Here is a 15,264-nt window from a genome sequence, read left to right on the forward strand (position 1 = left end):
CCTATACTCAGAGTCTCAGAGCGGCTCACAATCTCCTTTCCCTTCCTCCCCCACAACAGACACCCTGTGAGGTGGGTGGGGCTGAGAGAGCTCTTACAGCAGCTGCCCTTTCAAGGCCAACTCCTACAAGAGCTATGGCCGACCCAAGGCCATTCCAGCAGCTGCAGATGGAGGAGTGGGTAATCAAACCCAGTTCTCCCAGATAAGAGTCCGTGCACTTCACCACTGCACCAAAACTGGCTCTTTGCACCAAAATTAGCATGACTGCTGGAATTTATGGGCTCTGTCATGAAGCCTTAGCTCTGTCGTGAAGTTGGGCTCTGTCCCTTGCTGAAATACGAAGAAAGAAGAAGAGATTGGATTTATACCCTGCCCTTCACGTGGAGTCTCAGAGCAGCTTACATTCTCCTTTCCCTTCCTCACAACAGACGCCCTGCAAGGGAGGTAGGGCTGAGAGAGCTCTGACAGAAACTGCTCTTGAGCACAACAGCTCTGCGAGAACTCGTGACTGACCCAAGGTCACTCCAGGAGCTGCGCGTGGAGGAGCGGGGAATCAAACCCGGTTCTCCCATATAAGAGTCTGCGCACTTAACCACTACACCAAATATGGACCTGCTGCGTGACCGTCAGGCAGCTCCTTCTCTCTCTCTGCTCCTTCCCACCCCCACTAATGCAGTTGTTGCTTGTGAATGGAGCCCCCTTGTCTCAGAAACCATCTCTCCCTTTCGAGCAGAAGGAGAAAGCCTGGCCAGCGAAGGCCCGGAAATGTCCTCAGACTATAAAAGCCCCCTGTTGCTAAACTAAATATCCACCGCAAGACAAAATGATTAAGATGTGTGAGAGAAGGTTAGATCAGGTGAGGCGGAGGAGGGGTAGTCTTTACCTGAGGGCCAAACAGGCAGGGGGGAGGGGGCCGGCCCAGATCTTTCCAGCAGGGTCGTTTGGTTGGCTCAGGACTGGCCATTGGCACGGAGCGGTAGTGCCGGTACAAGGGGGCCTGGCTAGCTTGGAAGGAAAGATGCTGGGGTGGGGGGGAGATAAGAGGAAAATATCACAGAGTGGGAGAGGCAAGTGAATTTGAGCAGGGCTAATGTTTTTCTTGGGGGCCCGGACTGGTGAGGATGGGGGACAGACCCGTAGCCAGAAAAGTTTGGGTGGAAGGGCCCGGGAGCTAAAATATTTTGTGGGGCCGTGGGGCTTGGCTGCTTCTTCCCTCCAGCGGCCAGCCCACGCGGCTCCAGATCTCTCACACTCTCTCTCTGGCTGTTGCTCTCTCGCTCTCCCCTGTTGCTGTTGCTCTTCCGCTTTTTCTCTCGCTGCCATTCTCTCACCGGCCTCTCGCTGCTGTTCTCTCACTGTCCCCCTCTTCTGCTGCCATTCTCTCTCTCGTCTTGTGCTCTCTCACTGTCGCACGCTTTCTCTCTCTCGCTGTCGCTCTCTTGCTCTCCCTCCTTGCTGCTGCTCTCTCTCACTGTCACGCTCTGGTCTTGTGCTCCTTCTCTCGCTGTTCTCTCGTGCTCTCTCACTCTCCCTCCTTTTTTCATGGGTCCTGGAGGCCCTCCAACAGAGGGGCCCTACATAGGGAAGGAGGGTTTTAACAGAGTGGCCTGGCCCGCTGTAACTATGGGCCTGTTGGGGGAGTTCAGGAGAAGCAAAGCTCACGAGTATCCCTCAAAGGCAGCCTGTTTCATAGAAGAGATCGGATCTATATCCCGCCCTTCACTGGGAGTCGCAGAGCAGCTTACAGTCTCCTTTCCCTTCCTCTCCCCACAACAGGCACCCTGGGAGCAATGTTCCCTCTAAGCTGTGAAGTCATGTGAGCAGAAATTCTACTTTGTGAGCTACTGGCATTAAAATTGTGAGCCGCTGCATAAATTAGTTTGCTCTGGGGCCATTTTTCGTGAGCTAAGACAAAAATATGTGAGCCAGAAGCTAAAAAAACCCTGTGAGCTAGCTCACACTAACTCAGCCTAGAAGGAACATTGCCTGTGAGGTAGGTGGGGCTGAGAGAGCTCTGAGAGAACTGTGACTGACCCAAGGTCACTCCAGTAGCTGTATGTTGGAGGAGTGGGGAATCAAACCCAGTTCTCCTGGATTAGAGTCCACACACTTAACCACTGCACCAAACTGGCAAAGCAGAGCTAGCCAAAACCTCCCCTGGCATAGCCAACAAGTTCTTCAGATGTTTTCCTCTCCAATGGATCCCTGCCAGGGAGGGGGGTTTTTTCTGTCGTTGGAAACTTTTCTTACCTGCGGCCGTTCCCGGTGTGTATTCACAGCCTCAATGTTCAGGAAAATAGATTCTACCTCACAGCCTGTCCACAAAAGAAGGAGTTCAGTCTTAATGGGCACGCTTGAAACAGAAATACTAAACTCCAGTCCACAGGTCGCTCTATCACAAGGTTCCCCAACTTTTTTAAGCCTGTGAGTAGGTACCTTTGGAACTATGACGCAGTGCGGTGGGCGCAGCCACAAAATGGCTGCTGCAAACGGTGCAGTCAGTCACAAAATGGCTGCCGCAAAAGATGGAGCCAATCACAAAATGGCTGCTACAGCTTACCTTCAGTCACACTGTGCAGATCCTTGCGCTGTGGTGGCAGCTGCCGCCGAAGTAATGGTTTTTAAGAATTTGCACTGCCAATCAGAAGCCTTGTTTAGGAAAAGCTCCACTTGGCCTCATCCATTTTCTAAAAACACTTGGCGCGCACCAAGGAAAGTGTTTCCCAATACTTTGGCACCCATGGGCACTCTGTTGGGGACTCTTGTTCTACCGACTCACGTCAGCGGCAGGGATAGATGCTGGGATCTGAGAAGCCCCTGGTCTGAAAGGAACGGTTACCAGGCTTAGGTGCACAGCTGATGGGAAAAGATGAGAAATGTTTGCTCTGACTCAAATGGCTGCAGCGGGGAGACCAGTGTGGGAACGCATTGACGGTTGCTTGCTTCCTCCCTCCTCCTTCCAGAGCAGGGGTGTCAAACATGCAGCCCAAGGGCCGAATCAGGCCCCTAGAGGGCTCCTATCAGGTCCCTGAGCAACTGGCTGTCATCTGCTTCCTTCTCCTCTCTTGCTTTGTTCTTCCTCACAGCCTGCTTTGCCAGGCTTGCTCAATCGCACAGGAGCTACAGAGCAAAGCCTCTGTTTTCTCCCTTGGCTGAGTCTCTTCCCTTGGGGAGGAAGGGGGGGGGGAGGGAGAGCTTGCTTTGCCAGGTTCTCTCAATTGCACAGGGAAGCTAGTGAGCTAAACCTCTCTTCTACTGGCTGAGGCTCCTTCCCCTCCTGGTCCCCTGGGGAAGGAAGGAAAGAACCAGAGCTTCCTTTGCCCAGTTCCCTGGATCCCGTGGGAGAAATACAAAGAAAGCACCTTTAAGACCAGCAAGTGCTAATGTTTTCAGCATGCTTTAAGTTTTTTAAGTGTTTGTGTCCTTTATAAAGTATATATCTCAGCTATCTAACCTTAAATAGCTGCACACATGGCCTGGCCCAACATGGCATGTCTGGGCCCAACAGGGCCTCATTTATGTCTGATCCATCCCTCATAACAAATGAGTTTGACACGTGTTGCAGAGGCCTGATTAAAATATGATGCTGCCGAAACAAAAAAATCGCCCACACAGCTTTCTGCGCTCAGGCGGGTTCTCATTTACAGAAACTCTGAGCGTCCCACGGTTCAGACAGGTGCGCTTATGCCAATGTGCTAAGCAACTCTGCAGCAGCCAAGATTCGAGGTCAGGCTGTGGCGCCACGCATGCAAATCGTCTCACCTCAGCAGTGTCGTGTTTAAATCATGCCTTTAGAAGCAGTGCCTCTCATTTTGTCGTACTGAACCAGATCGTGTCGCTTCTAGTGCTTGTGTAAACTTAAGGAGATTGGCCCCTTGTGGAAGGTTTAAGGCCTAAATGCCAGAAGGCGAAAGAAGAGGAGTTGGTTTTTATACCCCACTCTTCGCTACCTGAGCAGCTTACAATTTCCTTCCCTTCTTCTCCCCACAACAGACACTCTGTGAGGAATGCTCCCCCTAAGTCAGGGGTGGCCAAACTGTGGCTTGGGAGCCATATGTGGCTCTTTCACACATATTGTGTGGCTCTTGAAGCCCCCACTGCCTCGTTGGCCAGCTTAGAGAATGCATTTCTCTCTTTAAATCACTTCTCCAAGCCTAACCAGTCAGCAGCTTGGAGAATGCATTTAAAGGTGCTTTCTTTCCACCCCTCCCCATCTATTTTCCTTCCGTCCTTCCTGTGGCTCTCAAACTTTGTTGTTCATGTTTTGTGGGTCTTAAAACATCTGACATTTATTCTGTGTGGCTCTTACGTTGCACAAGTTTGGCCACCCCTGCTCTAAGCCATGGAGCCTTGTGAGCAAAAATTGTACTTCATGAGCTTCTGGCATTCAAGCTGTAAGCGAGCCATTTGGCTACTGCATAAATTGGTTTGCTCTGGGGCTATCCTTCCTGAGCGAAGACAAAAATGTGTGTGAGCCAGAGGCTAAAAAACTGTGAGCTACTCTTGAGATTTATTTGCCGGGAAGGGTTAATTGTTTATTTATAGATTTTTAATTGAGAAGCTGACACAATCAGGGCTTTTTTTGTAGCAGGAACTCCTTTGCATGTTAGGCCACACCTCCTTGATGTAGCCAGTCCTCGAAGAGCTTACAGTAGGCCCTGCACGAAGAGCCCTGTAAGCTCTTGGAGGATTGGCTACATCAAGGGTGTGTGGCCTAATATGCAAAGGAGTTTCTGCTACAACAAAGCCAAAAAATTGTGTTACACAATTATTGTCTGGGAGGCAGTACAGCGGGACTCAGGAGATAGCAAATTGCCAGCTAAAATGGCAACTGTGGCCTGGTGTTCATCCATGGCATACCCTTGAGCACTTCTGGATGCATGTCCTGTCTTGTGTTCCATGAAGCATCACAGGAGCTTTTGTGCTTGACTCACAGAGGGGCTAGGAGGGGCTGTGGCTCAGTGGAAGAGCCTCTGCTTGGCAGGCAGAAGATCCCGGGTTCAATCCCCAGCATCTCCAGTTAAAAGGACCAGGCAGGAGGTGATGAGAAAGACCTTGACCTGAGACCCTGGCTCAGCGGTAGAGCATCTACTCAGCATGCAGAAGGTCCCAGGTTCAATCCCTGGCATCTCCAGTTTAAAACGACCAGACAGCCAGTTATGAGAAAGACCTTGACTTGAAACCATGGCTCAGTGGTAGAGCCTCTGCTCAGCATGCAGAAGGTCCCAGGTTCAATCCCTGGCATCTCCAATTAAAAGGACCAGGCAGGAGGTGATGAGAAAGACATTGACCTGAGACCCTGGCTCAACGGTAGAGTATCTACTCAGCATGCAGAAGGTACCAAGTTCAATCCCCAGCATCTCCAGTTCAAAGGACCAGGCAGGAGGGGATGGGAAAGACCTTGACCTGAGACCTTGGAGAGCTACTGCCAGTCTGTGTAGACAATGCTGACTTTGAAGAGCCAATTAAGTAGCTTCAACTGAGACAGTAAGTGCATCCAACAGGAATTTCCCTCACCTGGATAGCCCAGGCTTGCCTGATCTTGTCAGATCTCAGAAGCTAAGCAGGGCCGGCCCAGGTTAGTATTTGGATGAGAGACTTCCAAGGAAGTCCAGGGTCACTACGTAGAGGCAGGCAATGGCAAACCACCTCTGAATCTCTCTTGCCTTGAAAACCCTGCGAGGTCACCCCAAGTCAGCTATGACTTACTGGCCAAAAAAACCAAAAAGGAGTTGGGCCTCAGTTATGTGCTTCCCACTAAGCAGTGGGACGTGGACAACTGGGTTTTCTGAAACCCGCAGCAAGCCGTTGCTTTGGTGAAAGGGTGCTGAGTTGTGATCACAAATGAAGCCGCTTACCATAGGCCACAGGCGTTAGCTTCAGAACAGTGTGTAGCGGGCACTTCAGGTACGGCAGTTCTTCTGGATGGAGAGAGAACATGGTCAATTAGGGAAGGGAGCCCCAAGGTAAGGATCCAGGATCTTGACCCTCTATAAGAACATCAGAAGAGCCCTGTTGGATCACATCAGTGGTCCTTCTAGTCCAGCATCCTCTCTCACACAGTGGCCGACCATTTCCTCTAGTGGGCCAACAACAGAGCAGAGAGGCTGAGGCCTTCATTAGAACATCAGAAGAGCCCTGCTGGATGAGACCAGTAGTCCATCCAGTCCAGCATCCTGTTTCACACAACAGCCAACCAGTTCTTCTGGAGGGCCAACAACAGGTCACAAAGCTTGAGGCCTTCATAAGAACATCAGAAGAGCCCTGCTGGATCAGACCAATGGTCCATCTAGTTCAGCATCCAGCCAGTTCCTCTGGAGGACTAGTAACAGGGTATGGAGGCTGAGGCCTTTATAAGAACATCAGAAGAGTGGTCCATCCAGTCCAACATCCTGTTTCACATAGTGGCCAACCAGTTCCTCTGGAGGGCCAACAACAGGGTGTAGAGGCCAAGACCTTCAGAAGAACATCAGAAGAGCTCTGCTGGATAAGGCTAGTGGTCCATCTAGTCCAGTATTCCATCTTACACAGCGGCCACCCAGTTCCTCTGGAAGGCTAACAAATGGACACTGAGGCTGAGGCCTTCCCCTGATGTTGCCTCCTGGCTTTGGGATTCAAGGTTTACTGCCTCTGAACATGGAAGGTCACCTCAGCCACAATGGCTAGCAGCCATTGATAGACTTGTCCTCCATGAATCTATCTAATCCCCCTTTGAAAGCTGCTTATTCCTGTGGCCATCGCTCTGTCAGTCCTCTTCCAATGATAATGGACAGGAAGAATGGATTATGCTGGTCCCCTTAGCCAGCCCTTTCTTCCTGGGGGTACCAAGGGGGAAGAAATAGTATTTATGGGAGAACATCTTGCTCCCCGCACAAGCTGTAGGGAGTTGGGTACTAGTTCCCCACTTTCCAGATACTAATAAATGGGAGGGTTTTGTAGAAAAATACATAGTGGCGCTCATTAGCATAACTCATTAGCATATGGGTCCCCGCAGCCAAAAGCAACCTGATGCAAGAAAGGAAGAGCCCTGGGCAAGCAAGGCCTGCTTGGACGGCTGGAGATCCAGTCGGCCCAAGCAGGCCTCGCTCACCTGGGGCTCTCCTGGGTCACCCCCCCCCCCATTCAAAAGGCCAGCAAGCCCCCCACTGGCCAAAATCACATAAGTGGAGAAAGGGTTCTCCAGGGGTTAATGAAGGCTGCTGGGGGTGTGGCAAAGCCCCTGGTAGCTGGCTGGCAGCCCCCTCTCCTAATCCAGGGATTGTTATGCAGCCGCACCTGCTCTTCAACGGACAAGGTAGGTGGGGAGGAAGAGGGGGAACCCTCAGAAAGGTTCCTGTGAGCTCCTGCTGAATCTGAGGCCTGCTAATAAATGCGCATCCCCGAATGGGCCCAAATCAAAAAGTTGAAGGGTGAGAGTTTTGCCAATCCAAATGCGGAGAAGGAGAGCACAATACCGGCGCTTTTGTCCAGGAAGTAGGCAAGGAGGCAGCGCATGACGGCTTGGTGGCAAACGACCAGGACGTTCTCTTGTCGTTCCAACTCCATGATGACGGGTTCCAAGCGCTGCACCAAATCCTCGTACGACTGAGAGGATGGATTAAGGGACAGATTCAGAGGGGCCCTGCTTCCATCCTAACTCCTTTCCTTTAGAGAGCCAGCTTGGGATAGTGGTTAAGAGCGACTGGACTCTGATCTGGAGAACCGGGTTCGATGCCACGCTCTTCCTAAGGTTGCCAATCCCAAGATAGGGGCAGGGGATCCCGTTTTGGAGGCCCTCCCCCCGCTTCAGGGTCATCAGAAAGCGGGGGGAGGGCAGGGAACTGTCTGCTGGGCACTCCATTATTCCCTATGTAGTCTTGTTCCCATAGGAAATAATGGAGAATTGATCTGGGGGGCTGCTGTTTTTTGAGGTAGAGGCACCACATTTTCAGTATAGCATCCAGTGCCTCTCCCCAAAATACCCCCAAGTTTCAAAAAGATTGGACCAGAGGGTCCAGTTCTGTGAGCCTCAAAAGAAGGTGCCCCTATCCTTCATTTTCTCCTATGGAAGGAAGGCATTTAAAACGGTGTGCCTTTAAATATGATGGCCAGAACTCCCTTTGGAGTTCAATTATGCTTGTCACACCCTTACTCCTGGCTCCACTCCCAATGTCTCCTGGCTCCACCCCCAAAGTCCCCTGGCTGCACCCCCAAAGTCCCCAGATATTTCTTGAATTGGACTTGGGAACCCTAGTTCTTCTGCATGAAGCCAGCTGGGTGACTTTGGGTCAGTCACAGCTCTTTCAGAGCTCTCTCAGCCCCACCCCCCCAAAAAAGTCTTAACTCGCCACCTCGTGGTGCATAATGCTAAAAGAGTTAGAACTTTCAGCTGCCAGACAACCTTAGGATCTCCTGGCTATATGACACACAATACCATACCGTCAGGGGTGGAATTCTAGCAGGAGCTACACCCCTGATAGAGCCAATCCTCCAAGAGCTTACAAAAAAAAAAGCCTTGTAAGCTTTTGGAGGATTGGCTACATCGGGGGGGTGGCCTAATATGCAAAGCAGCTCCTGCTAGAATTCTCCCCTTGCATACAGTAATTATTAATTATTATTCCTTAAGCATACCGTTCCTTTCTAGCAGATCTCCCATTGCCCCTTCACAACCAGCTCAGTGACTGCATCGCCCTGTGGTAGGAGGTTCCACAGGTCAATCCCGTTTGCTTGTGGCCTGCCAACCAAACCTCTCGGGTCTTACCTCCCCCTTAGGATAGCGGTATCGGTACTTGTCTTGGTCTCTCAGGGCAAATTCTTCTGGGAAGTGGGCTTGGATCTCTTCGTAGGTCATTTCTTCGCAGACGCCCTGGAATCAGGAAGAGATGGGGAGCTGGAGAGACATCAGGGCCTTGTTGAAGGGAAGGCTGAGTGGGCTCAGGGAAGGGAAACACGTGAGGGGTTAGGATGCCTGTTCCTGCTTGCAGCTTCTTCAGCAGAGGGTTCGGCCGCCCTCAGTTACATGCTACACAGCCCTCACCACCAGATCACGTGATGTGATGGTATCGCTTTACTCTGCTCTGGGAAGACCTCACCTGGAGTATTGTGCTCAGTTTTGGGCACCACATTTTAAGAAGGATATAGACAAGCTGGAACGGGTCCAGAGGAGGGCCACAAAGATGGTGAGGGGTCTGGAGACCAAGTCCTATGAGGAAAGGTCGAAGGAGCTGGGCATGTTTCGCTTGAAGAGGAGGCGGCTGAGAGGTGATAGGATCACCATCTTCGAGTCCTTGAAGGGCTGTCATATAGAGGAAGGTGTGGAATTGTTTTCTGTGGCCCTGGAAGGTAGGACCAGAACTAACGGGTTGAAATTTAATCAAAAGAGTTTTCGGCTCAATATTAGGAAGAACTTCCTGACCGTTAGAGTGATTCCTTAGTGGAACAGGCTTCCTCGGGAGGTGGTGGGCTCTCCTTCCTTGGAGGTTTTTAAACCGAGGCTAGATGCCCATCTGACAGCAATGGAGATCCTGTGAATTTAGGGGGAGGTGTTTGTGAGTTTCCTGCATTGTGCAGGGGGTTGGACTAGATGACCCTAGAGATCCCTTCCAACTCTATAATTCTATGATTCCCTTTATGACTGCTCCTTGGGGGTACATCTGGCTTTGTGTTGATAAGGATAACATGTGGCAATATATAATCAACTCTTGTTTGCACACAACTGAGCAATAGCCAGTTGATGGCGCCATCATTTATCCTCGAATTACCAGTGGCATATATGGTAATTAAAGGTCAAGGTAGTCCCCTGTGCAAGCACCAGTCGTTTCCGACTCTGGGGTGACGTCGCATCATGACGTTTTCATGGCAGACTTTTTACGGGGTGGTTTGCCATGCCCTTCCCCAGTCATCAACACTCCCCCCCGCCCCGCTGGGTCCTCATTTTACCGACTTCGGAAGGATGGAAGGCTGAGTCAACCTGGAGCCGGCTACCTGAACCCAGCTTCCGCTGGGATTGAACTCAAGGTCATGAGCAGACAGCTTGGACTGTAGTACTGCAGCTTTGCCACTCTGCACTACAATAATTAGAGACATTAAATTAAAGACTTGTTGCTGTGGGGTTTAATCTACTTGACAGAGGTCTTACTTTATAGGACTCAAATAATCCTATTCTGTAAAATAATAGTATATTTAAAAGTTTAAAGGGTCTGTATGTGATCTCTATATCTTTACATTTGATGCTAAAAAACTTAGAACAAAAATATTCTGTCCCAATGGGAGAATAGCCTTCCTGTTCTTGTCATAAGGCTACGTGGGTTGGCAACCAGGGAGGGGTGGGGGGAGTGGGATGGAGACAAGGAGATCTGATATCAGCAGCGTCATGACATCGGATCCCAGAAGTAACGTTGGTCCTCTGTAGGAATCACTGCCCCAAAACTATGGAAAAACTCCAGAATTTCTGGCAATTTCTAGAGACGATTGACGTCACTTCCCCCAGAAGTGATGTCATGCCATCAGCCCAGTGGCCATTTGGGAAATGGTAGCTAAGGGTGGAGGATCTCTTGAGTCCACTGGTGGCTTGGTAGCCATATCTTGTAAGCCACTTTACACAAGTATAAATGTGACTCCTCTCTTCTCCCTGCTGATCTTAAAGGGCCAAAAAAAGAGACAAAAGTTAACAGAAAACGTGGACTGTGATGTCTAAGAAAGACCTAAATTAACTCCGCCTAAAGGTTAGGTTGTTCAGAGAGTGGTTGAAGGTCTGCCTGGAGGTGTGAGAGAACAGGGCCTCAAGTTTTGTCTCTCACTGAGGGGAGACACAGATTGGGTTTTATGGGGTTAAAATGAGTGGTTCTCACTGCGTCAATCTCGTTCAGAGCCTTCCACTGCTCGTAGGGGACGTGCAACGCTTCTGCCGTCTGAATTGTGCGCTTCATGTGGCTTGTCCACACTTTGAGGTCATGGATGCACTGGGAACGGATAAAGGCGGCCAAGGCGTGGGCGTACTGGCAGGCAGAGAGAAAGGGTAGGGGTAAAGAAGAAGAAGAAAAGTTTAACGGGAGAGACTCTTAAACTTCATCATTGTGCATCTGAGCTGGTTGCATAAATTGGTTTTAGAACAAGGCAAAGGCAAAATGATGACAAATGCTGTCTTTGGGAAAAGGATCTAAAAGATCAAGGCAAAGTGGAGCTGTGTGGAGCCTGACTTAAAATTGAACCTGAAATAGAGAGCCACTATAGTGTCATGGCTAGAGTGTTGGCCTAGGACAGCGGTGGCCAAACACGTGGCACTTGCACACATATTGTGTGGCTCTCGAAGCTCCCACCACCCCTTCGGCCAGTTTGAAGAATGCATTTAAAGGCTTTCCTTCCACCTCTCCCTCCCTCCTTTCTCCCCCATTTGCTTTCCTTCCTTCCTCCCTCCCTCCTTCCTCTCTCCCTCCCTCCTTCTTCCCTCTCTCCTTCCTCCCTTCCTTCCTTCCTTCCCTCCTCCCTCCCTCCCTCCCTCCTTCCTTCCCTCCTTCCTCCCTCCCTCCTTCCTTCCTTCCTCCCTCCTTCCTCCCTCTCTCCTTCCCTCCTTCCTGCCTGCCTGCTCTCAAACCTCTGATGTTCATGTCTTGCGGTTCTCAAACATTTGACATTTATTCTGTGTGGCTTTTACATTAAGCAAGTTTGGCCACCTATGGGCTAGGATCTGAGAGATGCAAGTTCAAATCCCCCCTCTGCCACAGAAGTTCACTGCATGACCTTGGATCAGTTCTTGTCAGATCTCAGAAGCTGAGCAGAGTGAGCCCTGGCTAGTATTTGGAAGATTGACCCCCTCAAGGAATACCAGGGCTATGACACAAAGGCAGGCAATGGCAAACTACCTCTAAAACATGTCTTGCATTAAAAACAAGTCTGGCAACTTAGTGGTGCATCATGCTAAAAGAGCTAAAACCTCTGGCTGCGAGACAGGCTCTCCTGGCTATTCTACACACAATGCTATAGGATAATAATTGTTAATAATTCATAAGGCAGTTATGTATATTCCATTCCTCAGGATCAGGTTTGGGTTTTGGTCAGGCCAGTGGGATCTTGCTGGCCGTTTCGCTTGTCGTTTTCTCTGCCCATCAGCCCTTACCTGTTTGCCACGCTCGGAGAGTCCCGAATCACCCCCAATGCGCCCGTTCAGGTTGAGGTCACTCTCTCCGTGCCGGCTGAGGTAGATGGAACGAGGCGTCACGTGGATGTTCATCAAGTAATAAACGGTGCGGCTTTGCACGTGATCCTGAACCCGGTTCACCAGGTAGCGACTGCCCACGTTGAAGATCTTGATGTAGGACAGGGAACTGTAGGGACGGAAGAGAGAAGGACCATATGCTGGGTCTCTAGAAGATTCCGTTGTTTGAGGTGCTCTGGGCTGCCCTGGTGAGTGCTTGAATGGGAGACCACCAAGGAAGTGAAGGGTCACTACGCAGAGGCAGGCAACAGCAAACCACCTCTGAACATCTTCTGCTCTGACTTAGATGGCCCAGACTAGCCTGATTTCATCAGATCTCCAAGCTAAGCAGGGTCGGCCCTGGTGAGTACTTGGATGGGAGACCACCAAGGAAATGAAGGGTCGCTACGCAGAGGCAGGCAATGGCAAACCACCTCTGAACATCTTCTGCTCTGACTTAGATGGCCCAGACTAGCCTGATTTCATCAGATCTCCAAGCTAAGCAGGGTCGGCCCTGGTGAGTACTTGGATGGGAGACCACCAAGGAAATGAAGGGTCGCTACGCAGAGGCAAGCAACAGCAAACCACCTCTGAACATCTTCTGCCCTGACTTAGATGGCCCAGACTAGCCTGATTTCATCAGATCTCCAAGCTAAGCAGGGTCGGCCCTGGTGAGTACTTGGATGGGAGACCACCAAGGAAATGAAGGGTCGCTACGCAGAGGCAGGCAACGGCAAACCACCTCTGAACATCTTATGCCCTGACTTAGATGGCCTAGACTAGCCTGATTTCATCAGATCTCCAAGCTAAGTAGGGTCGGCCCTGGTCAGTACTTGGATGGGAGACCACCAAGGAAATGAAGGGTTGTTATGCAGAGGAAGGCAATGGCAAACCACTTCTGAACATCTTCTGCCTTGACTTAGATGGCCCTGATCTCATCAGATCTCAGAAGCTAAGCAGGGTCAGCCCTGTTTAGTACTTAGATGGGAGACTACTGGGGAAATCCAGGGTTGCTATGCAGAGGCAGGCGGTGGCAAGACATCTCTAGCCTTGACCTGAATGCCTCAAGCTATACTGATCTTGTCAGATCTCAGAAGCTAAGCAGGGTCGGCCCTGGTGAGTACTTGGATGGGAGGCCACCAAGGAAGTGAAGAGTTGCTATGCAGAGGAAGGCAATGGCAAACCACCTCTGAACATCATCTGCCCTGACTTAGATGGCCCAGGCTAGCCTGATTTCATCAGATCTCGGAGGTTAAGCAGGGTCGGTCCTGGTGAGTACTTGGATAGGAGACCGCCAAGGAAGTGAAGAGTCGCTATGCAGAGGAAGGCAATGGCAAACCACTTCTGAACATCTTCTGCCCTGACTTAGATGGCCCAGACTAGCCTGATTTCATCAGATCTCCAAGCTAAGCAGGGTCGGCCCTGGTGAGTACTTGGATGGGAGACCGCCAAGGAAGTGAAGGGTCGTTGCGCAGAGGCAGGCAATGGCAAACCACTTCTGAACATCATCTGCCCTGACTTAGATGGCCCTGATCTCATCAGATCTTGGAAACTGAGCAAGGTCAGCCCTGGTTAGTACTTGGATGGGAGGCCACCAAGGAAGTGAAGGATCACTACACAGAGGCAAGCAATGGCAAACCACCTTCTAAACATCTTCTGGCCTGACCTGGACAGCCCAGGCTAGCCCCCAATCTCATCAGATCTTGGAAGCTGAGCATGGTCAGCCTGGTTCGTACTTAGATGGGAGACTACTGGGGAAATCCAGGGTTGCTATGCAGAGGCAGGTGGTGACAAAACATTTTAGCCTTGACCTGAACGCCTCAAGCTATACTGATCTCGTCAGATCTCAGAAGTTAAGCAGGATCAGTCCTGGTGAGTACTTGGACTCACCAGGAGGCCACCAAGGAAATGAAGGGTCGCTATGCAGAGGCAGGCAATGGCAAATCACCTTCTAAACATCTTCTGGCCTGACCTGGACAGCCCAAGCTAGCTCCAATCTCATCAGATCTCAGAAGCTAAGCTAGGTCCGCCATGGCTAGTGCTTGGATGGGAGACCACCAAGGAAGTGAAGGGTCACTGTGCAGAGGCAGGAAATAGCAAACCACCTCTAAACATCTTCTGCCCCGACCTGGACAGCCCAGGCTAGCCTGATCTCATCAGATCTTGGAAGCGAAGCAGGGTCGGCCCTGGTTAGTACTTGGGTGGAAACCGCCAGAGGAAGTGAAGGGTCGCTATGGCAAATCACCTCTGAATGCCAGAGGCTGGGAACAGGGGAAGAGTATTGTCTATCAGGTTCTGTTTGGAAGTATCAGATGAGCTATTGGACGCAGCTCTTATTTGTCCTTTTTGCAGAAAAGCTTGGTGAGAAGAACTCCAGATCTTCCACTTACATGTATGACTGAACGCCGCCCTAAATGGTTCAAACTTGCTTTTTTTCCTTCTGAAAGCCAGCTTTCAGTGTCAATTCAGTTAAATACTCCTTTCCCCATCTCTTAAAGAGAACAGTCGCAGAGCCGCAGGTGAGCTGGGCTCCTTACCTATCCAGCTCATCGTCGATGGGTTGGTAGGTCTTCTGGTAGCACTCGATCCGTTTCAGAAAGTCATCAACCACTTCATCCCTGTTGCAGTCTTTATAATCAGGGCTGGTCAGCTTGACTTGCTGGGTGAAAGGGAAGCAAATGAGAGAACTGAGTGAGAAAAGTGCAAAGAAAGGCAAAGAACCCAGCTGGGCCCATGGATACAAGCTGGAGAAGGAGGAGTGTGTGGGATTAACCAAAAAAGATTTATTTTTTAGATTTATATCCCACAAGAGGGCTTAGGGCAGCTCACAACAATAAAACAACAAAGTTAAAATAATATCATAAAAACGGACATTCCGAAACAGGAGCAGTGCAGTAAACAGACTTACAGACATAGGCGGGGAAACAGCATGCGGCTGACGGCTAACAGCATCACATAACGCCATAATGGTGAAATGCTGGGGGAAGTGATGGCTTTCAAGGACACCCGCTGGATAAACTGAAAGCCTGGCGGAAGAGCTCCGTCTTACAGGCCCTGCGAAACCTTGATAAGTCCGGCAGGGCTGGGATCTC

At 50.6% G+C, this 15,264-nt stretch overlaps 1 protein-coding gene and 1 non-coding gene across 7 annotated transcripts in view; one reads left to right on the top strand and one right to left on the bottom strand.

Moving 5' to 3' along the window:
* The window catches only part of PFKFB1 (6-phosphofructo-2-kinase/fructose-2,6-biphosphatase 1), a 37,234-nt gene that overhangs the window by 599 nt on the left and 21,371 nt on the right, over positions 1 to 15,264 (bottom strand). For 3 of the 6 annotated variants that reach the window (XM_060252924.1, XM_060252923.1, XM_060252922.1), the window contains exons 7-14: positions 14,710 to 14,831; positions 12,095 to 12,302; positions 10,830 to 10,976; positions 8,741 to 8,845; positions 7,455 to 7,584; positions 5,859 to 5,921; positions 2,251 to 2,315; positions 884 to 1,021 (exon numbers count right to left, since the gene is read on the bottom strand). In XM_060252924.1, coding sequence (XP_060108907.1) covers positions 884 to 1,021; positions 2,251 to 2,315; positions 5,859 to 5,921; positions 7,455 to 7,584; positions 8,741 to 8,845; positions 10,830 to 10,976; positions 12,095 to 12,302; positions 14,710 to 14,831 — 978 coding nt within the window. The remainder of the gene's footprint in view (positions 1 to 883; positions 1,022 to 2,250; positions 2,316 to 5,858; positions 5,922 to 7,454; positions 7,585 to 8,740; positions 8,846 to 10,829; positions 10,977 to 12,094; positions 12,303 to 14,709; positions 14,832 to 15,264) is intronic. The other 3 variants (XM_060252927.1, XM_060252926.1, XM_060252925.1) reach the window with 1 other exon arrangement.
* TRNAA-AGC (transfer RNA alanine (anticodon AGC)) lies at positions 5,179 to 5,250 on the top strand. The gene has a single exon. It is a non-coding gene; the product is annotated as a tRNA-Ala (tRNA).

Source organism: Heteronotia binoei, chromosome 13, assembly GCF_032191835.1.
Source record: "Heteronotia binoei isolate CCM8104 ecotype False Entrance Well chromosome 13, APGP_CSIRO_Hbin_v1, whole genome shotgun sequence".
NCBI classification, from domain to species: domain Eukaryota; kingdom Metazoa; phylum Chordata; class Lepidosauria; order Squamata; family Gekkonidae; genus Heteronotia; species Heteronotia binoei.